The following is a 22581-nucleotide window of genomic DNA, read 5'->3' as shown; positions in this document are numbered from 1 at the left end:
CTAATTTGATTGGCTGTTGTACTGAGAGCACACACGCTGACACGCAGCACACACGCTGATAGACAGACACGTACAAAATGAAAGCTACGGAGCGCTCCCAAATAACTTTTTAAGCTTTAGGTTTTGGGGAAAGTAGCAAGTCATGTCAAGTCAAAAGGCTCAAGTCCAAGTGAAGTCACAAGTCATTGATGTTAAAGTCTAAGTCGAGTTGCAAGTCTCTTTACATTTTGTCAAGTCGAGTCTAAAGTCATCAAATTCATGACTCGAGTCTGACTCGAGTCCAAGTCATGTGACTCGAGTCCACACCTCTGATCTACATACTACAGTATTTTTAGAAAGCCCACAGACAAAAATAGCGTTTTACACAGCAAAAGCTGTCATTCTAAATGGCTCAAAAATTAAACACCATTTGGCCATTTGAGTGTGGCGAATTTGTGACCAAGATTCTGATTTTGAAATCAAATCTGAGGAAATGTTTTCAGAAAGAGGGTGCAACAAAACACATATCAAAAGTCTAGGATTTTGTCAGCCAATGCAATGGGGACTCTCTTCTTGATTAAAACAGATCTAAAACAACTAAAGTGTGTATTATTTTCAGTACAACATACAGCGGGGAATAAAACAAATTATTCAAAGCAATTGGAGTATTATCAGTGATGGGCAAGCTACTTGAAAAATGTAGTGTTACGTTTGTAAATGTAGTGTAGCTGAGCTACAGGAGATGCTATCCCCTGAGACTTTTAGCAAGCTACAACACAAACTACACTGTAGTGTGAAGGGAAGTGAATTATATTTATATAGCACTTTTCTCTAGTGACTCAAAGCGCTTTTACATAGTGAAACCCAATATCTAAGTTACATTTAAACCAGTGTGGGTGGCACTGGGAGCAGGTGGGTAAAGTGTCTTGCCCAAGGACAAAACGGCAGTGACTAGGATGGCGGAAGGGCGGATCGAACCTGGAACCCTCAAGTTGCTGGCACGGCCACTCTACCAACCGAGCTATACCGCCTACAGCTATACTGTAAAAAGTAACTTGCTACATTAACACTATATAATAAATTAACACTAATTAGCTCCACAGACCGCCATTTGAAAATAAATGTCAGGGACCCCAATAAATATACAAAAAAAGAAAAGATTGACAAAAAAGTAGAATGACCTGTATGTTGTTTGGGAAGAGTTTGTAATGGTTACGTGCAGTAAAATATTTCAGAAACTCCATCCATCTGTCCATGTTCTACCGCTTGTCCCTTTTGGGGTTGCGGTGTGTGCCTATCCCAGCTGCACTCGGGCAGAAGGCGGGGTACACGCTGGACAAGTCGCCACCTCATCGCAGGGCCAACACAGATAGACCGTCAACTCAACTCACCTTAATGTGTCTTCTTAAATTTATGTTCGATATCTTATATGACGAAAAGAGTTTGGATGTTGGTTTATTCTGAGTAAACAAATAAAAACCAAGGTTTTGGGCGTTGTTTTCTCTTAACACATGAACATGCCTAAATTTGGCCAGGGGACGCATTATTGTGCGTTACCTGAACGCCGTCTTCATCACTAAAGGAAAAATCTGCGGAAAAAAATCCCTCTGCCATTTTCAAGGATGTTTCTTTTTTTTTTAATCATCAGCTTGAAGCTTCCCTCTCTGTCTGACTCCCTCGTCGTCATGTGGCATGTGTGTCTGTTATGGTTCAGCTACTTTTTGAACAAGTGGCTTTTCCTGTACCTTAGCTATTTAAGACCCATGTATGTTACGTGTACAGGAGGAAGGAGACGGCACAGACAGCAGGGACATCGTTTTAGCTCTAGGTTTATTTATATATATACAAAGTATATATAAACAATAAATTAAGTGTGAAACTAACCCAAATGTGTGGTGTGTGACTATGTATGGTGATTAGCTGTTGAGTGTTACCGGTAGTGTTGAGCGAGAGGCGGAAGATCAAAAGGGGCAAGTCAGGCTCGAAAGTCCGTGAGACAGGCAGGAAGTCGGGGGAAATAGCGAGGCGTCAGAGTCCGTGTCCAGGCGGGAGGTTGAGATGCAAGAGGCAGCCAGGGAACCAGAGGGAATACGGGGAGACGAGACACACAGCTCGTAACGCGAGAACGGAGGAAATGCTGCTAAAACGACACGACACAGGACAACGCACAATGAACACGGAGGAAGAGAAAACACAGAGAGGGAGAGCATAGAGCTTGATACGAGTTGGTTTACTGTACACAACAGGCCCGGAACACAGGTCTGGAGAAGGTGTAAATCTCGCGCCAGGCCGTACCCATATCCGCAGCAGGTCTCCAAGGTGAACAGCCTTGGAGACCTGTTAATGTCATATTTAGGATGCAAAAAATAATAATTAATGATATACATATTGTATATATATATATATATATATATATATATATATATATATATATATATATATATATATATATATATATATATATATATATATATATATATATATATATATATATATATATATATATACATATATATATATACATATATATACATATATATATATATATATATATTTATATATATATATATATATATATATATATATATATATATATATATATATATATATATATATATATATATATACATATACTGTATATATAATATATATATATATAAATATATATATATACTGTATATATATACTGTATAAACAGTATTAACAGTATATATACATACAGTGGGGCAAAAAAGTATTTAGTCAGCCACCCATTGACTGTCAATGGGTGGCTGACTAAATACTTTTTTGCCCCACTATATATATATATATATATATATATATATATATATATATATATATATATATATATATATATATATATATATATATATATATATATATATATATATATATATATATATATATATATAAATTATTTTATTTTTATTTAATTTTTTTATTATTATTATTTTTTGCATCCTAAATATGACATTAATGCGATCAAAAATCTGCTTACAGTGGAGCTTACAGGAGCCGTGCAATTTTGCCCAATAATTTGCTCATTTCAAGCATACATTTCAAAAACGAATGTACAGACTTTATAAGAGCCGACAAACATAATAAAAAATCGCTTACTGTGCAAGGTCTGCTGGCATTAGGATGCCGACTGTTAGGATGTTGATATATTCCCATTTAGATAAAGAATGAGTCTTAATCCTTGCAAAGAGAAGGGGGGTGGAACCAAGTGTCTTTTTGTGTCTTTCTCGCCATTCCCGGGTCTAAATTGGCAGTCAAAGTGTACCAACTTGTCGGAATACCTATTCAGACTTCTTCTGTGCGGATGAGAGGCATGATTTATGATCTAGAATAAAGTTTGAAGAGCAAGGAAACGAGGAAGAAGTTGATCAGTCAACACACAAGCTTGTGATCACATCGCCGCTGTGAATAGTTTTTTTGCGTTAGCGCTCATGATAACAATCTCACTAATACTTGGTTAATATTCAAATCACAAAATGTATTGTTGGCACTTTTTGGATGTTTTTTTTTATTTGGTTTTATGGGCAGAATGGAGGACCTCCCATTAGCTCTGTTGTGAGCTGACTTTTATTTACGTTTATTTAATATTTAGAATGCATTTTAAAACATCCACCCATCATAATGATTGTGAACTATAGGCAAAATTCCAAAAAAAAGTGCAGTTCCCCTTGGTCCATAAGACATGCTGTAAATATTAAAAGCATTTTAACTGAATGAGAGGGTGTCTTGTTTTAGAGGTTTTTTTTGCAGTTTTGTTGAGAGAATCCCATGTGATGATGGTTAATTATTTCTCAAACACAAAAAGCATGCAATTCCAAATTATTACATTTTGAAATGTAATCAGGTAAAACAAAACAAAACCCACCTAGCTCTAAATGTTTTTGTATTTTCTAAAAACTTTGATACTTGCTTTTTAATTGACAGCAATGATCGGTTACCTGCGCACTAACAACTAAAATGTATGATTTAGTCTTTTTTATTGCAATGAGTGTGAGCATTTTTATTTGCTTATTTTTGTAATCTCCCCTAGGAAATTGTAGGATTTGTGTTTATGTGACTTAAACTACTTGACTCCTGTGAGGCGTGACTGGGTTGGTAGGTGGCTGTGCCAGCAACTTAAGGGTTCCTAGTTCGATCCCCGCTTCCACCATCTTAGTCACTGCTGTTGTGTTGTTGTTACCCTCCTTGCTCCAAGTGCCACCCACACTGGTTTAAATGTTGCCTAAAGATGTAGATAATGGGTTTCACTATATAAAGCGCTTTGAGTCTCTAGAGAAAAGTGCTATATAAATATAATTTACAATATATATTAATCAGTGAGGAATAACATTTGGATAAATGTGTTGATGCACATTTTTGTTCTTTTTCACTTTAGAGAGCACGTACACCGTTATCTAAATTAAGACTAATATCTTACTGTGGCCCAATTCATCACAGGTTTTTGCAGAAACTGGTTTCAAATATGAACACTTTGGCCTTGGCTGAGGTTTCCGTAATTAGGGAGTGATGTTTTCACATTACTACAGTATGTCGCCATTATAACTCTAAAACTAGTTAATGGATATGGATTTTTTTTTTTTGTCACTTTATTAAGACAAATTGTTTGGATCAAAATCCAAAATTCTAATACCTTTTTCAATAATTTACTCTTGTCAGCAATCTCTCCTCTTCTGGCGGGCATGTACTGTACATGAAAGCTACTGTATTCATCAGTTGACACTCTTTGTCTTTGGCAGCCATAAAGTACGGCACACTACCCTGCGTCATGTTGGTCTGTCCTCATTGACGAAGACCAAGGACTCCACATGAATGCTAGGCCTGGGCCGATAAAACATTTTGCTGGACAATATATTGCCCCACAAATTATTGCCGAAAAACAATATTATTGTCAGCATTATTTTGAGACCAAATTATGCACTAATGTAATCATGTCATTCTAATAAGGCGAGTAACCCTTTAAAACAGTGGTCCCCAACCACCGGGCTTGGTACCGGGCCGCACAAGAAATAAAAAATAAATAAATAAATAAATAAATTTAATTTTTTTTAATGAAATCAACATAAAAAACACAATATATACATTACATATCGATATAGATCAATACAGTCTGCAGGCATACAGTCCGTAAGCACACATGATTGTATTTATTTATGTAAAAAAAAAAAAAAATTTTTTTTTTTTTTTTTTTAAATACAGCCCCCCCCCACACACACACACCCCCACCTCCACCGGTCCGTGGGACAAATTTTCAAGCGTTGACCGGTCCGCAGCTACAAAAAGGTTGGGGACCACTGCTTTAAAATATTATTAACTTTCATTTCTCATAAATTGTTTTTTTACCTGGAAGGTCAATAACTTAATTATACTAAATAATAGGGCTGGGAATCTTTGGATGTCCCACGATTCGATTCAATATCGATTCTTGGGGTCACGATTCATTTCAAAATCGATTTTTTTGGATTCAACGCGATTCTCGATTCAAAAACGATATTTTTGTGATTCAAAACGATTCTCTATTTATTCAATACATAGGATTTCAGCAGGATCGACCCCAGTCTGCTGACATGCAAGCAGAGTAGTAGATTTTTGTAAAAAGCTTTTATAATTGTAAAGGACAATGTTTTATCAACTGATTGCAATAATGTAAATTTGTTTTAACTATTAAATGAACCAAAAATATGACTTATTTTATCTTTGTGAAAATATTGGACACAGTGTGTTGTCAAGCTTATGAGATGCAATGCAAGTGTAAGCCACTGTGACACTATTGTTCTTTTTTTTTTTTTTTTTAAATAAATGTCTAATGATAATGTCAATGTGGTATTTTTAATCACTGCTATGTTGAAATTGTAACTAATATCGATACGGTGTTTGATAATATTAATTTTTGTTTCACTACTTTTGGTTTGTTCTGTGTCTCCTCTCAATTGCTCTGTTTATTGCATTTCTGAGTGTTGCTGGGTCGGGTTTGGTTTTGGAATTGGATTGCATTGTTATGGTATTGCTGTGTATTGTTGTGTTGGATTGATTAATTAAAAAATAAAAAAATAAAAATAAAATAAATAAATAAAAAATATATTTTTTTAAAAATGAGAATCGATACTGAATCGCACAACATGAGAATCGCGATTCGAATTCGAATCGATTTTTTCCCACACCCCTACTAAATAAGTAAACAACATTTTTTTTAAATTGACTCTCAATCTCTGTTAGCAAAAGCACATTTTTTTCTGTTTTTTGTTGTATGTTTTTGTTTTTTGCCATCACTTTTTAACTCATTCGAAATACACTCTTGTTCGTCTGTGTTGAAGGGCTCATGTTTCTCATTTGGTTCGAAGGCAAAATATTTCTTAGACATTTGGCTTTGCAATCCTTTTCCTTCCTTCCTAATTTTTCTTACCTCGTGGTGCTTCTCTCTGGTGCAGTATGTCCATCCTGTAAGCTTGTGGTCCCGCCTCCACTCACCAAGGCAAAGATTGGGGATGACTTACCAAGGGTTTACTCTGTTCCTTTAATTCTGCTATTAAATAAACGTGCTGATAGCAATGCACGGACCGAACTCTCTTGCACGCTATTTGAAAGCAAGAGACAAACAAAACAAACACGCATGGACAAGGCAATTTATCCATGACAGCAAAGCTATCAAATTCATTTTAATTTATCATTTCATTAATTGACCCAAGCCTAATGGATGCTTTATTACAGGGTTTGTGCTTTGTTTGACTGATCAGTGCAATTCGGATATGGGCAGGCAGCAGGTTTGGATTTGTGCAGCTCTCATTACCGCTGAGCTTCCGCAAACCTTTTACGTTTGAAGATATCAACGCTGATACGGCCTCACCAGCTGGCCTGTCTAGTTTGAAGGACTAAATACTTTCAGGTTTCAGTGTCAATACGAAACCCTTTCAGTGACACTTTGATACAGTCCTCATAACGCTTCTTTGGGTCGCCCTGTGAGCATTTAACACATCTTTTTGAGAGGCGTGTGTTGGGCATTCTGACAGGGTGACCATACCACCTTTCTCTGGGATTGCTTGAGCAGCTTAAAGGGGAATTGCACTTTTTTTTGGAACTGTGCCTATAGTTCACAATCATTATGAAAGACATGGCAATGGATGGTTTTTTTTTTAATGCATTTTACATATTAAATAAACTTAAATAAAACTCAGATAGCCACCAGGTAGCAACACTGCTTATTGCGCAATACCTACGGTAGCCCAGAAGGCACATACACATTGCCGGGAGCGGGGGAAGAAAATTGATTTTTGAAACATGAGAATTGATACTGAATCATACAACGTGAGAATGGCAATTTGAATTCGAATCGATTTTTTCCCACACCCCTAGCTGACATGCAAGCAGAGTAGTAGATTTTTGTAAAAAGCTTTTATGATTGTAAAGGACAATGATTTATCAACTGATTGCAATAATGTACATTTGTTTTAACTATTAAATGAACCAAAAATATGACTTATTTTATCTTTGTGAAAATATTGGACACAGTGTGTTGTCAGTTTATGAGATGCGATGCAAGTGTAAGCCACTGTGACACTATTGTTCTTTTTTTTTTAATTTTAATAAATGTCTAATGATAATGTCAATGAGGGATTTTTAATCACTGCTATATTGAAATTGTAACTAATATTGATACTGTTGTTGATAATATTCATTTTTGTTTCACTACTTTTGGTTTGTTCTGTGTCGTGTTTGTGTCTCCTCTCAATTGCTCTGTTTATTGCAGTTCTGAGTGTTGCTGGGTCGGGTTTGGTTTTGGAATTGGATTGCATTGTTATGGTATTGCTGTGTATTGTTTTGTTGGATTGATTAATTTAAAAAAAACAAAAAAAAAATGATTTTTTAAAAATGAGAATCGATTCTGAATCGCACAACGTGAGAATCGCGATTCGAATTCGAATCGATTTTTTCCCACACCCCTAACTATTAGTCTTATTTTTTAATTCCCGACAACCGGTGTCCTTTACAGTAGACGTTTGATTTTGGGTCTAATTATTTTGTCAGAGTTAAAGGAGCACTCTGTTTTTTTAAGGACCGTCTGCAAAAAAACTAGTCAAAGAATATATCTATGACAGCACTCAATGTTTTAAAGAATCTGATGCAAAAATGTGAGATTTTCACAAGTTTTTTGAACTGAACAAAAATAATGAAAAACAGTGGACCTAAAATAGAACCTTGTGGAATATTACTAGTACTGAACACTACTAGTACTGTACAACTAAAGAAGTTGAACAAATGACTACTGACTGCATCTTAAGTAAACAAGCTACAGCAACACCTTAGTTACATAAATCACGTTATGAAAAACAATTGTAACTGTGAAAAAGGGGTGCCTTGAGGAATGCCTGAGTTATGTAAATCACAAGTTTGGACCCCAGTGTTCTGTTTGCTAGCAAGTTTAAAATCTCAATGCAGTGAACGGCCAATGTTTTTACAGTGATCCAAGTTCCCCTATACAACAGGAGCACTGTACTGCTTTTAGGAATTTGCGGCAAAAATGTTATGTATAGTGTCATTCCCGGGCCGGAAAGTTGAATAGCCTTGTATAACAATGCTTGGTGCATAGAGACCTGCACCGCGGCCCCAAAAGGCTCAGAAGAGCTATAGAGGGCCGATTGTCCCTTACAGTGTGGCCTTGTTTGAGATGTGAAAGCCAGTTTAAACAGGTGAGCCAAGGCGAGCTGTGCTGCCAAAGAAAAGCCTTCCAGACCGGTCAGGTGACATTGTCTGTATACTTGGAAGCTTTCAAGTGAACAAACAGGGTCGCCAGCACAGAAAAATCGCACTGAACTGAAACTAGTTTACTTTTAAGCTGTCTGCTCCATAAGTCATGTGTGGTACTGCACAATTCTCTTTTCTTTTTTTACGACCATCACTCTTCTGCAACCATGATGTTTATTTACAGGCCAAAAATAGGTCACAAATAAAAGCTTTGTTTGTACTTTTACTCAATTGCTTGCAGCAACAATGTATGTTTTAATAAAGCACTTGCATACAGTAGCAGTAGTAATGATCACATCAATATAAAGTGCATAAGAGTATTTACAGTAAAAAAAAAGACATATGTTCATGTCCTATAGTTAGTGTTTGTCAGAAAAAATATATATACACAAGTGTCCCAAAGGAGGACTAAACTATGTATAAATTAGTAGAAATTTCTTAACAAAAACCTCATTTGATTTTCCTTACATAAAAATGCTGATTCATCTGGTTTGTTACCATTGCACTGCACATAATGATCTATCATAACACCACACCCCTGCAATTTAAATAACTCCAAAGAAAAAAAAAAAGTTTTTTCTTCAAGTGTTGACGTGCAACACTTTGATAATACTCAAAACAACTTTGGCTTATCTAGCAATCATTTTGGATCTCTCTTCCCCTGATATTTGATGCAAAATTAAAACAGTCAACAGACTTGATTTGAATGCACAAAAAAATGTCGCTCAAAGTTGTCAGAATGTCCAACCTTTTCTGGCCCTTACAAGTCTGCATCATAGGGTCTCCCGCTGTAGGACGTGTTGGCCGACCGCGCCGCTGGGCTCTTGGCACGGGGGAAGGAGATGTCGTCGTCCAGGGTGTCGCGGATGTAAGGGACGCTGCTCGGGGCGGGGCTGCGGTCCCGGCTCAGGGTGGGCACATCCACGCGTCTCGGCTGTGGCGTCGGTTGGCGTGTGCTGAAGCGGCTGCGCAAGTTCTCGGTCACCTGCACCTCGCCGCGGTTCTTCCCGCCACAACAGCGACAGATCCCAATGAACATGACAAAGCCGCCCAGCACCTCAAAGATGCCGCCGATGTAGCCCAGCACGATACAGTAACCCACCTGCACGTTGACTCTCGGCGTCACCGTGGTGATGTCAGGCAGGATGTGCGTGTACCAGGCAATGGGGATGATGGTTAGAACCCCGGAGATGAAGATCAGCAGGCCGCCCAGGCCGGCCACCACCCAATTGGGTCGGTCTTTCCAACAGCGGACCCCTGGGATCGCCACGGCCAGTCCCACCAGGGTGAGGACCAAACCGGCCACCATGAGACCTCGAGCCACTTCGATGATCTGGTTATTGAAGTACGTGCTGTCATCCAGGTTGCACGTGGACGACGTGGAGGTGGTGACGGACCGGCAGATGTCCCAGATGCCTTGCTCGATGAACTCGTTGCTCGGTGTGTCTGGGATTTCGTCCAGGGTCCTCCAGTTTGGGGCGACGGTGGCAGTGAGGTTGAGCACCCAGCCGCACGGGGCCAGAACCAGACCAAAGATGAAAATGCCGGGCGTGCGCAAAGACCGGCGCATCCATTCCTGTGCTGATCGCCTCGGCATGTTTACTTTAGAGACGTGTGTGTGTGTGTGTGTGTATGTGAGTGTGTGTGTATGAGTAGAGCGGCGAATGGCTGCGGGTTGTTGGAACAAGTGCTTTTAACAACACGTCTGAGTGAAACCTGCCAGTGGGCGTGGTCTCAGTCTTACCTGGCAGGTGTAGCCTTTGTGTGCTTTAAGTGGAAAGAAGGAGTTTCAACCCTCCTTTAGCGTGCAAATGTATCTTGAAACAAATGAAGAGACATTAGAGCTCTTTTCAGAGCTTAGCACGAACTTAAAGAGTACTTAGATGACATTATGTTTAGCAAATACTCAGCATGCTTTCACCACACAGGTTCCTGCTTGTGGTGATTCCAAATGCAGGATTTTCATGTCATTCACCTAATAAGACTGCCTCCTTCCAAAACTAGCATTAATAGATCAACTGTTAGCATAGCAAAAAAAAAGTCCCCTCTGGAAATTTCAAACAGTAAAAGTATATCACATTAAACAGCTGATGAGGAAACCTCAGAGAATCAAAGTATGAATCATGTTTGGAAAGGCCATGTCAGGAATGTTGTTCTGCCGGAAAGTTCTCCCACAAAAACGTTTCTTGCTGACTCCTTCTCATTGTTTTTCTTTACTGCTTCTTGTTTTGTCCAAATAATCACATTATCCAAATCATTTGCCAATGTTCAGTGGACAAGTTTGTGTCTCATGTGGAATAATAATCTGGTTTGAGGGGGTGGGGCGATGGGGATCACTTTCAGTCTTTTGTTACACAGCCATCAGCCCCTTAAGAAAGTTAGTAGTTTATAAAGAATTTAACAACTGGAGAGCAGTGGATGAAACTCTCTCAGGCAAAGGCTGAACTATTACGAGCAATTTGTGCGTACATTGTGTTGGATTTTAGAACTCTATTTCCCTTAAGACAAAGGTATCCAAAGTGCGGCCAATTGTCCAATGGAGATGTGTTTTGAAGTAAAATTTACCAGCAACAATAAGTTTTGTTTTTTTTCTCGCCATACAAATGCAAAAAGTAAACTGTAAAACAATCCCCTATGCTAACATTTCCTCTCTCCTTATTTTTCTGCTTTTTAAAGCAAAAAAGTGTCATTAAAAACAACAAAGAAAAATCCAAACCTTTGATGCTCACTGAACTGTGTTCTGGTGTTGGTGTAGCTGTATATGCAGAAGTGAAATTCAAAATAATTTGAATATCGGGCACAAGTCCATTCATTTCAGCAATTCAACTTCAAATGTGAAACTATTACGTGATATAAACTCATTATGTCATGCCTTTATTTGTTATAACTTTGATGATCATTGCTTACAGTTTTTGAAAACACAAATTTGCCACAAGGGGTCAAACTCAAGGCCCGGGGCCAGATTTGGCCCACCACATCATTTCACATGGCCTGCGAAAACCTGGAGGTAAAAGGCGTCAATAAATTACTTTGTTTTTCTTACTAAACGTATTCTATTTTGACGGAAAAAGTGAATGGACTGCATAAAATTACATATATTTTAAACTTTAATATCTGATCATCCATCCATCCATTTTCTACCGCTTGTCCCTTTTGGGGTCGCGGGGGTGCTGGAGCCTATCGCAGCTGCATTCGGGCGGAAGGCAGTGTACACCCTGGACAAGTCGCCACCTCATGCAACAAATATTTTATTGTATAGTGTATTCCTTTTTTTTCTAAAAATAAATACTGAAATATCTGCTTTTCACCTTGACTTATGCCTTCAAAGCAAGTTATCCGTCAATGTGTACGTTGAAAAATGTAATAATCAAATGCACAGGCAGTTGTTGGCTGGTTGAAATTTATTTCGACCATGATAGCAGTTTCAACATGACACGTCACGTTTTTCATTTGTCTTTACAACATGCTCGAAAAGGAGTAGGAAGAGCAGAGCTTATATAATCCTACCCCTTTTCCACTTCATAACAAATCATATTATGAGGCAATTATGCATTTATATTCATAAATATTCACAATTACAAGCGGTCCCCTGAAGGCAGCCAAGGCTATGATGTGGCCCTCAATGGAAACAAGTTTGACACCCCTGCTCTAGGCCATAGTTATCAAAAAAAGGGCATGCAATATCCTAAAATGGAATGTTAGGAGCCAATGTCATATATTATGTAGTTTCACATTTTAAACCTAATTGCTGGAATGAATGAACCTTTGTACAACATCTTACTTTTTTAAATCTCACCTGTTCATACGTATATATGTGTGGGTATGTATGCTGACATCTCACACTGGGAAGTCGAATTTGAATTGACAAATTCAAACGTGTTCACCAGGCTGCTAGTGAGTGTTCTGTTTTGCTTTGTTGTTTGAACTGACGTAGGAAGTGAGTGGTTGAAACAAGTATGACAGTTATGTCAACCAACCAGATACTTATTTGTCTGGTGACCCTTACCCCTCCCGTTTTTATCACCTTTTTTTTTTAAACGTGTCTCACGCAACCTCGAGCTCTCCCACGGGTTAATCATCTCTTTCTAATAAAATACTTTTTTGTGCCACCATTACTACCACTAGTGGAAAACATGACAAATAACAATTGTTACAGCACATCATGATAGATACACCATGACCTGATAATGGCATCATAGTTTGATCTTTCAGACACACCCGCCTATCGCCACAAAACACATTCCAGTTTAATGTTTTTGATTTGTAGTCCGATAAGAACACCTTCATTTTGCTCATAGGTCTTTGTGTCTTATATATACACTACACCAACATACAAATGTTTTGTTGAGTCCCAAATAATTTCTATAAGTAGGAAACTCTACTTGAAATTATGTGGCATGAATCCTAATGAAAAGCATGTGTGTGTGAATGTAGTTATTTAAGCCTTTATGCTGATGATGTATTACTTGTCCTACAAAATACACATTCTTCTCTTCAAGACACAATCTCACTCATTGATAAATTCAGTTCTATTTCAGATTACGCCATCAACTGGTACAAATCTACTGTGTTGCCTATTAATTTTGACTTTAAGAGCACCTCATCGATTCCACTGCACAAAGGGAACATTAATTACCTGAATATCAATATTTCCTCCACATTGTCAGATCTGAATCACTTGAATTACTCCCCAATCTTAAAATCGATTGAGAATGATCTGGCGTGTTGGAAGACACTGCCCATTTCACTTATTAAAACGGTTTCTACCGTGAAAATGATGGTCTTGCCTAGGGTTAATTATTTCCTTTCAATGATTCCCACCAAACCTTCTTAAATTTGGTTTAAATCACTAGACTCACAAATCAATCCGTTTCTTTGGAAACGAAATCCTGCACGAATCAGCCTTAAAACATTACAAAAACCCAAGGAATATGGGGGTCTAGGACTCCCAAATTTTTCCAATTACTTCTTTGCAAACAAACTACAATACATATTAGAAAGGTATCAATCCCAACTTATTAGATCATTTATGGATAGATATTGAACAATCACTCAGCCAGGAGATCCCAATTTCTTTATTAGCCAAATTCTTCGAAAACACAACTGCTTTAAAAGTATTAATATACCTTAACAGCTTGATGGGAATTTTGGAAAATAACTGGGTCCCCACTCACTCCATGCCAATGTACACCTATTTGGAATAATCCTGATTTTCTGCTTAACAAGAAACCATTGAACATTCCAACATGGTATGATAAGGAAGTCAGATGCCTTGGAGATATCATCAATGGAAACAGTTTTACCTCTTTTAAAGACTTAAAAAACACAATAGGCAATAAATTCCCCTTGACAAGAATGAGTAACAATATTTACAGCACGTAACACAATGTACGCAATATGAAAAGGCTTCATTCATGTTGCTGTGGGCAACAAGACCACATTTTCTTCTCTGGCATCTCAGTGGGTTCCGGGCCGGATCGCTGCACCGCCGGCCTGTGTATGGTTTTGTTTGTTTATATACTGTATGTGTGTGTGTGTAAGTATGTATTTTTTTACAATTGTTATATATATGTGTGTTTGTATGTAGGTATGTATTTGTATGTATTTCTTTTTTAATTCAAGTTGTCATTACATATATGTATTGTTGCATTTGAAACAATTGTATTGTTGATAATAGAGGTAATTATTGTTATTATTAATTATCAATAGTGCTATATCTGTATTTTTATTGCTCCATTTTAATGTTCATTGTCATTTCTGTTGTATTAATATTTACTTCACTAACTGCTTTTTTGCTACCGCTTTTCGTATCATATTTGTACATATCGTATTTGCTGATGTTGTTGTTGTCTCTCCACCTTATCTCCCTCTTGTCCCCGCAATTGTCCCCTCTGTCTTCCTTTTTTTCTTTTTTCTATCCCCTCCTGCTCTGCTCCGGCTGCACCAAACATTAATATAAATCCATTTAATAAATTCAAATACAAATAAGGCAACACGAGAAGTATCCAACATTTCTCATGTGTTAAGTAAATATGTACAGCAAATATGGGCATCTACATCAACAATATGATTTGCCTTAGTGGCGGGAGAGGACAGAAAAAGTTAAGTAAATGTAGTTATGAATGTAGTTATTTTATTTCAATGTATCTGGAAGAAGCAAAAAAATGCCTATTTTAGATACATGCTTTTCATTAGCAAATTGTATACATGTGAGTTATTTTTTCATTTTGTTTTTTATGTAGAATGGACATAGCAATCATGCTTTTGATTTGACAAATTATGTTACATATCAAAATTGCAGACATGCAAATCCATAATTATTGGAGTGTATTTTTTTAATATTATATTTCATTCAAGCCAATACTGATAACTTATTTTTTTATTTTATTTAGATTTCGCTGTAGTTTTTGCACACCTGAAGGTAAGAACGCCTAAAACAAAGGTGGATTTGACAAAGGGCACCTTTATATTTGTGGGAAAAGGCTGGTCGTCCAGAGCTATCGTTCAATGATGAAATCACGAAACTCAATCTTTAGCCCTCTCTGTGGTTTATTTTATGTTTCACACAAAATATTGTAGTGTCTCTGGGGAGAACTTCCCTGTTCCCATCATGCCTTACTGTGCATACTAATCAATCAATCAATCAATGTTTATTTATATAGCCCTAAATCACAAGTGTCTCAAAGGGCTGAACAAGCCACAACGACATCCTCGGTGTCGAGTGGGTCTGACATAATATTGTGAAAGTCCAACACATCAGCGAAAGTCCAGTCCATGGTGGGGCCAGCGGGAACCATCCCGAGCGGAGACGGGTCAGCAGCGTAGAGATGTCCCCATCCGATGGACAGGCTAGCGGTCCACCCCGGAGCAGAGTAGAAAAGAAAAGAAAAGAAACGGCAGATCAACTGGTCTAAAAAGGGAGTCTATTTAAAGGCTAGAGTATACAAATGAGTTTTAAGATGAGACTTAAATGCTTCTACTGAGGTAGCATCTCTAACTTTTACCGGGAGGGCATTCCATAGTATTGGAGCCCGAATAGAAAACGCTCTATAGCCCGCAGACTTTTTTTGGGCTCTGGGAATCACTAATAAGCCGGAGTTCTTTGAACGCAGATTTCTTGCCGGGACATATGGTACAATACAATCGGCAAGATAGGCTGGAGCTAAACCGTGTAGTATTTTATACGTAAGTAGTAAAACCTTAAAGTCGCATCTTAGGTGCACAGGAAGCCAGTGCAAGTGAGCCAGTATAGGCGTAATATGATCAAACTTTCTTGTTTTTGTCAAAAGTCTAGCAGCCGCATTTTGTACCATCTGTAATCTTTTAATGCTAGACATAGGGAGGCCCGAAAATAAAACGTTACAGTAATCGAGACGAGATGTAACGAACGCATGAATAATGATCTCAGCATCGCTTGTGGACAAAATGGAACGAATTTTAGCGATATTACGGAGATGAAAGAAGGCCGTTTTAGTAACACTCTTAATGTGTGACTCAAACGAGAGAGTTGGGTCGAAGATAATACCCATATTCTTTACTGAGTCTCCTTGTTTAATTGTTTGTTTGTCAAATGTTAAGGTGGTATTATTAAATAGATGTCGGTGTTGAGCAGGACCGATAATCAGCATTTCCGTTTTCTTAGCGTTGAGTTGCAAAAAGTTAGCGGACATCCATTGTTTAATTTCATTAAGACACGCCTCCAGCTGACTACAGTCCGGCGTGTTGGTCAGCTTTAGGGGCATGTAGAGTTGAGTGTCATCAGCATAACAGTGAAAGCTAACACCGTATTTGCGTATAATGTCACCTAGCGGCAGCATGTAAATACTAAAGAGTGCAGGGCCAAGAACCGAACCCTGGGGAACTCCGCACGTTACCTTAACATAGTCCGAGGTCACATTGTTATGGGAGACACACTGCATCCTGTCAGTAAGATAAGAGTTAAACCAAGACAAGGCTAAGTCTGACATCCCAATACGCGTTTTGATACGCTCTAATAAAATATTATGATCAACAGTATCGAAAGCGGCGCTAAGATCAAGAAGGTATCAATGAGGTATAGTTGTTACAGTTCAGTGTTTAGTATTATTTGTTGCACTAAGTTGCATATAGGTCTTTCCCCATTTAAATGGTAAATGGGTTATACTTGTATAGCGCTTTTCTACCTTCAGGTACTCAAAGCGCTTTGACACTATTTCCACATTCACCCATTCACACACACGTTCACACACTGATGGCGGGAGCTGCCATGCAAGGCCCTAACCACGACCCATCAGGAGCAAGGGTGAAGTGTCTTGCTCTAGGACACGACGGACGTGACGAGGTTGGTAGAAGGTGGGGATCGAACCAGGAACCCTCAGGTTGCTGGCACGGCCACTCTCCCCACGGCGCCACGCCGGTTGGGAACCGCATTCCCCATTTAATAATAGTCTCTGTGTATGTGTGTTTAAGTACCATTTTGATTATGTGCCTTTGGTGTTGTGTGTTGTTTTATTGCTGTTCTGTGTCATGGCCCTCCTGCATTTTCACCATTTATGGAGATGCTGCCATAGTAAGCCATTGATTTGACATTGGAAATGTAATAAGTTGACTCACAATGTTGTTACCTGGTAAATACTGTGCATGATATCCATCCATCCATCCATCCATCCATCCATCCATTTTCTACCGCTTATTCCCTTCGGGGTCGTGGGGGGCGCTGGAGCCTATCCCAGCTACAATCGGGTGGAAGGCGGGGTATACCCTGGACAAGTCGCCACCTCATCGCAGGGCCAACACAGATAGACATGATATCCATTCCACAAATTCACTTTGTATCATTTAATGACTAAATTGCAATATGTGAGGAATGTATAGTATTAGCACAATAATATCATAACATATCGGCTCTACAATGACAAACATGTCCGAATGAATTTAATTGTTTTTCACTAAAAATCAAGAAAAACATGTTTCAGATTAAAAAAAAGAGATGAATACTTGTATAAATTTTAGTTTCATTTTTTCAGGGGTGTAAAAAGTGGAGATACATGCATGAATGCTTTATTTAACAAATTCTAGCAGTTTGTGTTACTTGTATAAATACAATTTGTATATATTGTTCATATTCTATATACTTTAATGCAGTGACGTGCAGTCAGGGGAGGCAAGTGAGGCGGGGCCTCACGTGCCATCATGGAAAGAAAAAAAATGTAAAAAGAAAAAAAATTTATTAAATTGTTACATGTATCCAGTGATTATACTATAAAGTTATTTTTCATTTAACTTCACCAATTTTAGATTATTTTTATTCAAAATCACTGAATTTTCACATTTGCCGTTCAAATACTGAGAAGAGACTTGCGGTGATCAGCAGCCAGTTGAGCCTCACCATGGATTGCGCAATGACCCTGCTAACTGCTGGCCTGCTGTGCAGTGAGACCGTATTGCTATATGAATTATATTATACATTTCCATAGTTTAGTTAGCTGAGGTATATAATGTACAGTGTATTTTGTCAACAACTGTATGTGTGTAACGTATTTCTTGTGCTGAGCCAACGGCTGCGAAGACGCACTGGCTGAGGCTCGCAGTAATCCCGCCTCACGGTGGTAGAGGGCGCTAGTGATCCCGGATCATTTTTGCGACTACTCGGCTGCAGAATAAGTGACAACAAGCAGCAACAGTTAGCGATCGTTTATTTTTTCTCTCGCCTGGACTTTTAACATGGAGGATTACATATCTAAATTAAAACAGTTTTTGTTATGCCCGTTTGATTGTGGACTATTACTGACACCTTGTGGCGATGGGAAAATGCTGCGCGTCATCAGTTTGGGCACTCCCGGTTTACGATGTTAGTTCAGTTCATGAGACAATAAGAAGTAGACAAGTTGTGTTACCTCTTACAAGCCTTGGAAAAGATAAGTCTGTAAGTAAACTTTTTAAAGGCCTACTGAAACCCACTACTACCGACCACGCAGTCTGATAGTTTATATATCAATGATGAAATCTTAACATTGCAACACATGCCAATACAGCCGGGTTAACTTATAAAGTGCAATTTTAAATTTCCCGCTAAACTTCCGGTTGAAAATGTCTATATATGATGACGTAAGCGCGTGACGTCACTAGCTAAACGGAAGTATTAGTACACCATTGAATCCAATACAAAATAGCTCTGTTTTCATCTCAAAATTCCACAGTATTCTGGACATCTGTGTTGGTGAATCTTTTGCAATTTGTTTAATGAACAATGAAGACTGCAAAGAAGAAAGTTGTAAGTGGGATCTGTGGTGTAGCGGCTGGCTGTAGCAACACAACCAGGAGGACTTTGACTTGGATAGCAGACGCGCTAGCCGACGCTAGCCGCCGACCGCACGGATGATCGGGTGAAGTCCTTCGTCCTTCCGTCGATCGCTGGAACGCAGGTGAACACGGGTGTTGATGAGCAGATGAGGGCTGGCTGGCGCAGGTGGAGCGCTAATGTTTTTATCATAGCTCTGTGAGGTCCCGTTGCTAAGTTAGCTTCAATGGCGTCATTAGCAACAGCATTTTTAAGCTTCGCCAAGCTGGAAAGCATTAACCGTGTATTTACATGTCCAGGGTTTAATAGTATTGTTGAATGCGGTACAGCATTAACCGTGTGGTTACAGGTCCAGTGTTTGGTTCGGTGTCTCCTGATAGTAGTATTGTTGATTTTATGTCTATCCTTTCAGTCAGGGGTTTATTTCTTTTGTTTCTATCTGCATTTGAGCCCGATGCTATCACGTTAGCTCCGTAGCTAAAGTGTTTCGCCGATTTATTGTCGTGGAGATAAAAGTCACTGTGAATGTCCATTTCGCGTTCTCGACTCTCAGGATATAGTATCCGAGGTGGTTTAAAATACAAATCCGTGATCCACAATAGAAAAAGGAGAAAGTGTGGAATCCAATGAACCCTTGTACCTAAGTTACGGTCAGAGTGAAAAAAGATACGTCTTGCATTGCACTGTAGTCCTTCACTATCACGTACCTCATCCACAAATCTTTCATCCTCGCTCAAATTAATGGGGTAATCGTCGCTTTCTCGGTCCGAATCTCTCTCGCTGCATTGAAAACAATAGGGAAATGTGAGCAGCCCTCCAGCTTGTGACATCACGCTACTTCCGGTAGGGGAAAGGCTTTTTTTTATCAGCGACCAAAAGTTGCAAAATTTATCGTCGTTGTTCTCTACTAAATCCTTTCAGCAAAAATATGGCAATATCGCGAAATGATCAAGTATGACACAGAATGGATCTGCTATCTGCGTTTAAATAAAAAAAATTCATTTCAGTAGGCCTTTAACTTAATATGAAGGTGGAAAGTGTCTAAATTTGATAGTAAGATGTGTATTGAAAAACGATTTTTGTGCTCTAATTTAATGGATGTTTGAGGACTTAAAATGGCTGCCGGTCGTGTATTTCCACCATAGAAATAGTTTCAACACTCAGCAGTGTTTGTTTGATGGTGGTGCTGTGTATTTGTGTGGAGCTGATGTTTGCATATTGTGTATTGCATTTCAGTGTGTTGATTGAATCATATAGCTTATACATTGTCATTGTGTGTATTTCAGTTTTACAAAAAAATAAATAAAAGTCCAGTGCAAGACAAAGCAAGATCAACAACAATAAAGAGCCCAAATGGATTCATCTGCTTTGGAACTCTATTAGAATGTCCTGGATTGGTTGTTAGCTGTCTGCCAAGCTGTATAACCTCAACACATATAGTGAGGGCAGAACAGTTTTCTAAACTGGACTTTCAGTCGAAGCAGGAGGTAATAATTAAAGGAAGATCTCCATCGAGACAGAGAGACTTTTAAAACTGAAGAAAGATAAGGAAGACTTCTATAAACAAGTTATCGATGCTTTTGTTCAGAAGGAGTGGCGCATGGACTTGATTTATAAGTAAAGGTAAGACCATAATAACGTTTTTTTTATTACATGTGCTTTTTTGTGTGCTACAGTTTGTATGTGTAAAGTTAAAGTTAAGTTAAAGTACCAATGATTGTCACACACACTAGGTGTGGTGAAATTTGTCCTCTGCATTTGACCCATCCCCTTGATCACCCCCTAGGAGGTGAGGGGAGCAGTGGGCAGCAAGTTTGCAACTTTTGGTCGCTGATTAAAAAAAAGCCTTGCCCCTACCGGAAGTAGCGTGACGTCACAGGAGGTAGGATTCCTCACAATTCCCCGTTGTTTACAATGGAGCGAGAGAGATTCGGACCGAGAAAGCGACGATTACCGTATTTTCCGCACCATAAGCCGCACCTAAAAACCACAATTTTTGTCAAAAGCAGACAGTGCGGCTAATAACCCGGTGCGCCTTATATATGGATTAATATTCATATTTATTTTCATAAGGTTTAGGTCTCGCAACTACGGTAAACAGTCGCCATCTTTTTTCCCCGTAAAAGAGGAAGCGCTTCTTCTTCTACGGTAAGCAACCGCCCCCATAGAAGAGGAAGCGCTTCTTCTTCTACTGTAAGCAACCGCCAAGGTGAGCACCCGCCCCCGGAGAAGAAGAAGCTCGCGGATATTTAATTTCATTTGTTTTTCTGTAAAGACAACAAAATGTCTCCTACTAAGAGACACGCGTACAAGGTTCCACTGGCTTTTGATATTCATGTGAACCGCACTGTGGATACAACGGGAGCACGTACGGTGAATATTCGCACCACAGGGAATGAGAAGTCGTCCTACTGTGGTTGTAGCTTGCCATGCTAACGGCCAGAAACTTCCACCCACGGTGATATTCAAAAGGAAGACCTTGCCAAAAGAGAACTTTCCAGCCGGCGTCATCATAAAAGCTAACTCGAAGGGATGGATGGATGAAGAAAAGATGAGCGAGTGGTTGATAGACGTTTACGCGAAGACACTGGGTGACTTTTTTCACGCAGCGCCGTTCCTGTTGATCTACGACTGCATGCGCGTCCACATCACAGATGGTGTCAAAAAACAAGTGAAGCACACCGAAGAAGAATAATTCGAGGGATTTGTAGATGAGTAATAACTTCAGAAAGTGAGCTTTAAATGTTTATTTTGTGTGTTGTGTGACACTAACGTATGAGCAACGTTGAGTTATTGATGTTGCTATTGCTCTGCACTATTTTGAGTGTTACTATTTTTGTGATTGCACATTTGCACATTACATTTTGGGAGTGAACAGAGTTGTTAGAACGCTGGTTTGTAATATATTATTAAAGTTTGACTGACCTATCTGACTGTTTTGTTGACATTCCCTTTAGCGTAGCGTAGGTGCGGCTAATAGCACGGGGCGGCTAACAGGTAAACAAAGTTTTGAAATATGCCGTTCATTAAACGTGCGGCTAATAACACGGGGCGCCTTATGGTGCGGAAAATACGGTACCCCATTAATTTGAGCGAGGATGAAAGATTTGTGGATGAAGAACGTTAGAGTGAAGAACTAGAGAGGCAGTGCAGGGTGTATCTTTTTTCGCTCTGACCGTAACTTAGGTACAAGGTCTCATTGGATTCCACACACTCTCTTTTTTCTATTGTGGATCACGGATTTGTATTTTAAACCACCTCGGATACTATATCCTCTTGAAAATGAGAGTCGAGAACACGAAATGGACATTAGCAGTGACTTTTATCTCCACGACAATACATCAGCGAAGCTCATTAGCTACTGAGCTAACGTGATAGCATCTGGCTCAAATGCAGATAGAAACAAAATAAATAAATCCCTGACAGGAAGGATAGACAGAAGATCAACAACACTGTTCTGGCTCTGCCATTAGTATTGTGTGCACTGGCTCTTTAAGAGAATCAGGAAGTGAGTGTCCTGGCCATGCTGCGCAGAGATGATGATGTAATGTGATTCAGACCACGGAGAC

At 38.9% G+C, this 22581-nt stretch overlaps 1 protein-coding gene across 1 annotated transcript; it reads right to left on the bottom strand.

Moving 5' to 3' along the window:
• Positions 1–8900: 8900 nt before the first annotated feature.
• Positions 8901–10388, bottom strand: cldn23.1 (claudin 23.1). The gene has a single exon (XM_062031970.1). The coding sequence runs from the start codon at positions 10328–10330 to the stop codon at positions 9494–9496; it is 837 nt and encodes a 278-aa protein (XP_061887954.1). The 5' UTR covers positions 10331–10388; the 3' UTR covers positions 8901–9493.
• Positions 10389–22581: the final 12193 nt, after the last annotated feature.

This window comes from Entelurus aequoreus, linkage group LG21, assembly GCF_033978785.1.
Source record: "Entelurus aequoreus isolate RoL-2023_Sb linkage group LG21, RoL_Eaeq_v1.1, whole genome shotgun sequence".
In the NCBI taxonomy this organism is placed as follows: domain Eukaryota; kingdom Metazoa; phylum Chordata; class Actinopteri; order Syngnathiformes; family Syngnathidae; genus Entelurus; species Entelurus aequoreus.
This window is presented reverse-complemented; position numbering and strand designations above follow the sequence as displayed.